Here is an 8,191-nt window from a genome sequence, read left to right as displayed (position 1 = left end):
GTGTGTGTGTGTGTGTGTGTGTGTGTGTGTGTGTGTGTGTGTGTGTGTGTGTGTGTGTGTGTGTGTGTGTGTGTGTCAGGGTTGCCATGTTCTCCTTATTATAAGCAACTTTGGGCTTTTCCCCCCCTGTAACGTTGCTTGTAGCTTAATATTGGCAGTTGCGGGTTGCAGTTATTTCTCTCGCAAAATCTGGCAACAGTGTATCCAATTAGATTTTTTACTGAAGTTTCATAAGTTTAGGGTGGGGGTTGGTAACTAAGGTCTGTTGGGTTTTAGAGTGTAGGCAGTGGTTCTCAACATGTGGTCCAGGGAGCCACAGGGGTCCTTGAGGGGGCTCCAGGGTGTCCTACAGCTAAATGATTGATAGGCTAGTTATCTTGAGATTACTGTTACATAGACTGTATGAATTCTGGATGACAGACCATATCAGATTCCGACCAAATCAAGTGTCACAACAATTTGGTTAAATGTTCTTTAGATATAGGGTCCCAGAGGGGGCTAGAGGGTGGCCTGGTGCATATCAAATTGAGGGTCCTTGAAATAAAAAATATATGGAATTGATGATGGGCCCTGCAGGGTAATTTGAGATAGGCTATGGAATGAATGAAATAAGTGAACATAATGTCCAAAAGGTTGCAAAACTGATGTGTGGATGTTTGAACAAGTTTTCTTTTTATTCGTGGTCTAATGGCTAATTCAACCTATCGTATCTAGTATAGCATATAGGTTATAGACTACGTTATTAATGGAGTAATTTGTTAGGAAATACATGTAAACGTATAAACAGGTTAGTATAAATATAATGTCAAATAAAACACAAATTTACGCGCATGTTAAAGCGAAATGAACACAGATTGTATGCGCTCATTAGATTCTTTTCCTAAACAACTTCGTTTAGCCTAAGCCATGCAGTCTTTAAAAGTCATGAAAAACTCTCCGTTTTTGTAGCAGAAATAACAAAATAATGGGTCCAGATCTCGATCTCATATAGAACTACACATACAGGATACAATAAATGAAAATGGAAGCGATGAAACGAGAGGAAAAAAATAGCAAAGTAGGCTATAACCTGGACTGAGATTTGAATCAATGGTGCTCTCTCCCATTGGAATTGGAGCGTTTTGTTTGTTTTCAATTAGCCTATCGCTTTACATAAATAGCCTATGTGTGTGAAAGTCTGTGTGACCAGACAGGACATTATGCGCTTTGTCATGGACCCCCAAATCTAATTATGTGTATAGCCTATAGGCTATAGCCTATAAGTTATGCTACACATAAGTTGGAGATGTTTTGCTTACAAATAGTTAGAATAGAATAGACCTATAGCTATTCTAATGCAACTTATAACGTCTAGAATATTTGTCTGTTGTATATTCATTACCACAACCAAATAGACATATATTTACTCCCCACAACATGTAAACCTCGAATCCATTTTAGGACATAATAGTGTGTAGACCTATGTTAAGTTTTCTGGCCCACAATAGTCACCCTATTATTATAAGGGGAAAATAATAACCTGCATGGCTGAAATGTAGACCTATTTATATAGTTTTTATACTGGGCCTCTTTTCAAACTTTTTGGTGTGATAAAACAAGCCCAATCAATAGAACATTCCAGCAAATGCAAGAGAAGCAAACGAGAACACATGAATTCAGTAAATTCCTTTTATTTACATTGTGAATCATAATACAGTTACAAAAAAACATCATATGAATCACGATAAAAAATAATAACAATGCTCTGTCACAACATGATGCATAGTCAAAATGTGACTTAATACTGACAACAGAACATTATAAAACACACTATAAGTATATTTTTTGTACATGGCTTATTTGGGAATAATTGCTATCAACACCGCGTGAAGCGTCCGTTTGGCTGAAGAAGCCTGCCTTTGCAGTGTCAAAAAAATAAGGCTTTTTGTCTGCATTTGGCGTAGCAGTCCTGGCTCCTAATTGTCTCTGTGTTCCGAGAATCACTTGCGCTGTCCTTCCCGTCGCTGGTGTCGTTTCAGACGTACCATTCACTGAAGTTAGGAGAGATGGCGCCGTGAGAACTACTGAGCACCACAGAATCTGGTGACATTTCGCCATGCGTGTCCGAACCCGGGGACACCGTGGGAGTGGAAGAATCGTAGCCACTGCTGGCCGCCGGAGAAGCATCGGAGATTGACATCGTCGAGGACGTGGATTCGTGAACCTATGTGAAAGAATAAAGAAAATCGGATCAGTTTATTTGTACACAATCAGAGTTCTGAGGTTCAGCAGTGGAACATATCAAGTCAAGTTGTCTCACGGAACAAGCCGTGCGTAATGATGAAACTCGTGCGTAAAAGAGCAAAAAGAGCGGTTGTTTACCTTCATGTGTTTTCGCAGGGAGCTGGGATGGGTGTAGGACTTGTCACACATCTTGCACACATAGGGCTTTTCAGACGAATGGACGTGCATGTGTTTCTTGCGGTCACTGCTGTTGGCGAAGCGTCTGTCACAGCCGAAGTAGTCACACACGAACGGTTTTTCCCCTGAGAAAAGAAAGATAGAAAATTAGAACCATGTGGCAAACTTAAACATTTATATGAATGATCAAATAAACATCCAAAATACATTGCATTAAACAATGAGGCTGCATCAGAACTGTGCTCACCTGTATGCGTTCGCTTGTGGATCTTGAGGTTCTCGGAGCGGGCGAACACTTTGCAGCAGCCGGGGAACGGGCATGCGAACGGCTTCTCTCCGGTGTGCACGCGGATGTGGTTGACCAGCTTGTATTTGGCCTTGAAGGGCTTGGTTTCCCGCGGGCATTCCTCCCAGCTGCACACATGTCTGCTCTGCTCCGGACCCCCCACGTGCTCCACCGAGACGTGCGCCACCAGCTCGTGCATGTTGCCGTAGGTCTTGCCGCAGATCCGCTGGTCGCTCTGCTCCGGGTCGATCCACTTGCACACCATCTCCTGTTTGATGGTGTGTTGGCGCATGTAGCGGAAGAAGGTCTCGGGGTGGTGGTGGGCCATGCCCATGTTGGTCGGGCCGTACTGGCAATAAGGGTCGCCTCTCGCTCCATGGTGGAACTGTTCTCCCACTGCGGCCAGTCTGCCCCCAAGCGCCTGCTCGTGATGGAGACTGGGATACATGAGGTGCCCGTGGCCTTGGGCGTCTGCGCCAGCGTGGTGGTGCTGCTGCATGGTTCTGAAGAGGTGATGCTGGTGGCCATGGTGGTCACCGGCCGGTCCCGCTGGGGACTCGCCCACAAAGCCACGGTTCCTCATCAGGAAGTCCCGAGCGGAGCTGGCGTATGAGGCCGCGTAAGATGTGGCCGGGGCCGCGAACGCTGCTGCGCTGTGGCCCTGGGGGGAGGAGATCATGTGGTGCTCGGGGCTGAGTTTGAAGGCAGGCGCGGCACCCATGTGAAGCGGCATGTTAAAATCCATGAAGACCCCGGACTCTCGGTCCATCTGGTGTTGCATTGTCTGGTCAATAGTAGGCCTACTTCAAATTCCGATATAAAAACTCCAATAAAAAGGTAAAAGCAGGTGTCAAGTCCAAATCAAGATGTTACTCAAGTTGCACTAGGTCAAATCAAGGCAAGACAAAACACAGTGTGTGCCTCAGAGAATACTCTTCAGTTCAGTTGTGTGTATGTCTGTCTATGCTCGAGTAATTAACTAACTTCTTGGACCTCTGTCCTCTCCTTTTACAACAAACGGGGGTCCCACAGACGTGTCTGATTGGTCATGCCCACAAATGCCCTGTGTCTGTGTGAGCCAATAAGGTGTGTTTACTATGTTATTAGCATAGAACTCCGCCCAGTGTGACTTTGGAGGACAGGGAAAGTAGCCTCATGCATATCCTGAAAGAGTCCCTTGGGCAAGAACTATTTTACATTTCAGCGGCAAAACAAAATTATCAGGCCTTCTTTAGGTCTATTGAAAACCATTTAAATTGTGTAACCGTTAAGGCATTAATGCATAGGCTAGCTACAACAAACAATAATAACAATAGGCCTAAATATAGCTTAAGAAATTAGGATAAATTTCTAGGCTACTATTTTAAAGAAAAGTTCAGCAAATAAATGCAAGGTTTTACAAAGTTGGGAATGTGTGAGAGTGTTGGTGCTGTGAGACACACACTAGGCTAGGCCTATACAAGTTATTAATCAGAGTTGCAATGTTTTGTAGGCATATATAGCCTATAAACAGGGATCCCTCGTATAAAAGATATAGGTCTAACTTGTAGGTCTATTGGCGTTTTGTAGGCCTATATAGCCTATAAACAGGGATCCCTCGTAAAAAAAATATATAACTTGTAGGCCTGTATACATAAGAGTCAAATAAAAAAAATAGATAAAAAAACACACAAAGAAGGTTTTATTGAGTAGGCCTACTTTAGACAGAAATGTAAACAGCATGCATGTGGTAGGCCTATAGGCATACAGTCAGACATTTGGTCTAAAAGGATAACACAAAAAAGTCCTGGGGACTTGTTTCCTTGTGTTCCTATCGATGCATCAACATAGCAAATGACACCAAAATACATATCATCAACAAATATGAAAGTCTAGGAAAAGGAAGTGACATCTCCTTTGTATGGGAAAAGTTGCATGCCTGCTTATAGCCTATACAAAATACCCTGTGGTGTTTGTAGACTCTAGACAGTATGTCCTTTTATTTCAGTGAAGGGCCTCTGCAAAGACGTTGTACACAGGGAGGGAAATGCAGTGTTGTGTTTTTTATTATTATTTATAGAAATAATCATAGTCCTACATTGACTTTGTGCATGCAGATGACAAAATGTTCGGTCATTGGCAGTGCCATCTACATTCTCTCTACCAGTACCATGCATGAACATATCATTCTTTAGATTTTTGCATTTTATATGCCTAATTGGATTGGAATATCAGAGGAAGTGTGTGTCACATTTTCACAGCCATTTTGTAGGCATATTTACTTTATGAGTGTTATAAGATAATAATAGCATGTTTTGGTTATATTTTGGTTAACTGCCCCTACTGGCTATATATACCCACATGATTATTATTATGTATTCATATGCACTCCTCGTGTTTATATCCGTTGGTTTTCTATATTTATTCAGTGATTATTTGCAGACTGACATCCATGCCAGTGAGACTGGCTAGGGAAAGAGCGAGGAGTCGAAGTAGGCAAGGGAAGAAGGATGCCGCCTCACAGTAATGGGACACGGCCCACTCTGCTCCTTTTGACTCAATTCCCCTCCATTCACTGTGTGAATAACTAGCATGGAGGGTCTGACTCCCGGGGTCTAACACCGAACAGCGGGGGGTAACAAGACCGCCGCATGCGCCTTTCCCGACATCAAAACGGGCCAGGAAGGGGGGGAAGACGGCGCTAAACGGCTTCCCGCTCGGATCTTAACCGATTTTGACGAGAAAAAGCGAGCCATCCGCACCGCGACAGGAGCGGGGGGCACGAAAGCAGCCCGCCGCGGTTTAGCATGCAGCGGGCGGCTGTTGTAGCCAGGCACAATGGCCTCGTCTCTCCGCTGGGGAACAACAACTCCGGGGCCTCCAACGTCGCTCCGCCGCCCCAGCAGCAGCAGCAGCAGCGCGCTAGCGCCAACGCTCCAGCCTCCGCTGTCAACGTTACCGGCGGCGGCGGAGGAGTGGGAGCGACGTTGGACGGCCTGTTGGACTTCTCTAAGGGCCCCCCCGTCGTCAAGACGGAGCTGGTGTGCAAATGGACCGAGACCGAGCGGAGACAAAAGCTCGATCGGACAACGGCGGTCTGCGAGCAAACTTTCAGCTCCATGCACGAGCTGGTGGACCACGTCACCACCGAGCACGTCGCGGTGGGGCTCGAGACGAGCCTGAGCCCCCATGTGTGCATGTGGGACGAGTGTCTGCGGGGCGGCAAGGCGTTCAAAGCCAAATACAAGCTGATCAACCACATCAGGGTCCACACGGGAGAAAAGCCGTTCTCCTGCGCCTTCCCCAACTGCGGCAAGATGTTCGCACGCTCCGAGAACCTCAAGATCCACACCAGGACGCACACGGGTAAAACGCGTTTTCAATTCATCTAAAAGAAAGTGTTACACAGAAAACGTTAATTTTTTTGTTTTTTTAATGCAACCGTGTCATCATGTTAAGACGGCTGTTTTAAAGATTTGGCGTGTCTGTATAACGAGATGAATAGGGATAATCTTCAAAGTGTTCCCTGGCTGGCAGGGATCCCCTCCATGTTTACATGCGGGCTCAATTCGGTACCGATTCCCAGCCACGCATCCATCCTTCCTTCCATCCCTCCTTTCCTAACCCCCTTCCTAGAGAATCCAGCGCTCTCTCTGACTGCAGCCCAGGAGGAGTCATGTAAGGTGACCGGAGCCAGCTGTGCAGATCAGGATGCTGCTGTTTCTGATGTTGTAGTGATGATGAGGACCAGTGGGCCCTAGAATAATTCAGTTAATACTTGCCCATTTATTTTGCAAGGCTAGTTGTTAGTAAGATAACTGTAATAATAATATTAATACAGTTTCACCACCCAGTTTAACAGAAAATGACTACTGATGTGTATGTGCTATTCTTGCTACAGCAGCTGAATGTTAAACATAACATACACAAAGCTATGATACAGTGTACAGTGAATAGGAAATAGTGAAAATCAGACATATGCAATTGGAAATTGCAAGTGTGGTTGCCCTGACGTGAGTTTGCAAATAAATTCTGTCTTACCATTTGAATTTTCCCTATTCAAGTCAATGGGAGAAATTAATCACTAATAAATATGGCCACATGATCTCTGTGTCAGTCCTTGTGCCTTTTATGCTCATATATGGAGATCCATGATGTCATCAATATTAAGCCCATATGGGAATTCCTATAGGCCTGTTTGGACATATCGTGTCAGTCTCATGTAGTCTATGACGTGAGACATCTATGATGTCAGTCATCTCCATATTTGGGAAAAGTTTATTTCAATGGGGAAAATGTATTCCCAAATACATTTATTGCGACCGAAGGTCACAGTTTACTATGAGAAACGTCACAGCTTGTCCGCGTCTGTCTGTGTAGACGTGTAGGCCCACCACATTTTTACGGTCTATGATGCCAGGGGGAACAAATCCCTTTTATGCCAATATATGGAGATATGGAGATCCCTGAGATGCCATGGGGAACGAATCCCTTTATGCCCATATATGGAGATCCCTGATGTCCGCATCACTGTGGCGCCCTGAGGCGTCTTATTAGTATAAATTAAACTATAACGTATCTGCGACTGCGTGTCCCGATGAAGCCGGATGATATGACATTATAGCCCAAGTGCGTGCCACCAAAACTGTGGGAGAAAATAAAGTTTATCTAGAAAGATGGAGTCGGACAAGTACTATCTGGTTGCCCTGCACTATACAAACAAATATATTAATAATAAGCCTAACAAAACATTTTCACATGGCATATACCACCTTTAGTAATTGCCATTCAGAGACTTAACATGTAATTTTCATCTCGCAATCTACACATACTGTAGGCTAAGACAATCAAGTGCATAATGGAGGATTCCTATCATTTAAATTACTTAAACTGGACTTGAAATATCTTATAATAGAAGGCCATATAGACATAGTTGTTTGCATGGTGCATTGTGTGTGTGTGTGTGTGTGTGTGTGTGTGTGTGTGTGTGTGTGTGTGTGTGTCACGTGTGCGTGTGTTTGTGTATGTATGTAGAAATATATTTTGTCTTTATTTTATGTCCACTTCCAAAAATGTGTGTTTCCCTGTCTGTCTGATAGCAATTTGAAAAAGGTCAGTCTTGATTACATGGCCAAGATGTAGCAATTCCATGTTCCATCGTTGTTTTCAAATTAAATCTTACTTTAAGGTTTTATTCAAAATGTATATTTCTTGCCTTGTGTTATAAAAATGTAATAGCTCCACACGGTGGATAAATATTGGAGGAAGATATTATAATAAGCAAATAGCGGTTATGGAAGTTACTCTATACTCTATATACCTGTATAATGGAATAAAAACTGTAAGCTACATCTTCAAAGGCACATTTGCGGGGCGCCCGCTGGTCTACTGGTCCAGGCGCATATCACATAGGCATTGCCACATAGGGATTGATGCCTGACGGCGTTGCCGGTTTGATTCCCGATCCGGACGGCCTTTGCCGCATGTCACTCCCCGTCTCTCCCCCCATTTCCTGTCAGTCTACTG

At 44.2% G+C, this 8,191-nt stretch overlaps 2 protein-coding genes across 2 annotated transcripts in view; one reads left to right on the top strand and one right to left on the bottom strand.

Annotated features, from left to right (window-relative positions):
• Window positions 1-2,014: 2,014 nt before the first annotated feature.
• On the bottom strand, window positions 2,015-3,467 carry LOC308297216 (zinc finger protein ZIC 2-A-like; the record flags this gene model as incomplete). The annotated part of the gene is made up of 3 exons (XM_080740632.1): window positions 2,015-2,203; window positions 2,362-2,525; window positions 2,648-3,467. The coding sequence occupies 3 exons, from the start codon at window positions 3,465-3,467 to the stop codon at window positions 2,015-2,017; spliced, it is 1,173 nt and encodes a 390-aa protein (XP_080596758.1).
• Window positions 3,468-5,346: 1,879 nt separating this feature from the next.
• LOC308296636 (uncharacterized protein) overlaps window positions 5,347-8,191 on the top strand; it is a 4,056-nt gene continuing 1,211 nt past the window's right edge. Inside the window, exon 1 of the mRNA XM_080739965.1 lies at window positions 5,347-6,031. Coding sequence (XP_080596091.1) covers window positions 5,473-6,031 — 559 coding nt within the window. The 5' untranslated portion in view covers window positions 5,347-5,472. The remainder of the gene's footprint in view (window positions 6,032-8,191) is intronic.

Source organism: Nannobrachium achirus (genome assembly GCF_963921795.1).
Source record: "Nannobrachium achirus genome assembly, chromosome: 13".
Classification (NCBI taxonomy): domain Eukaryota; kingdom Metazoa; phylum Chordata; class Actinopteri; order Myctophiformes; family Myctophidae; genus Nannobrachium; species Nannobrachium achirus.
The sequence above is the reverse complement of the archived record's forward strand: the minus strand, read 5'-3'. Positions and strand labels throughout refer to the sequence as shown.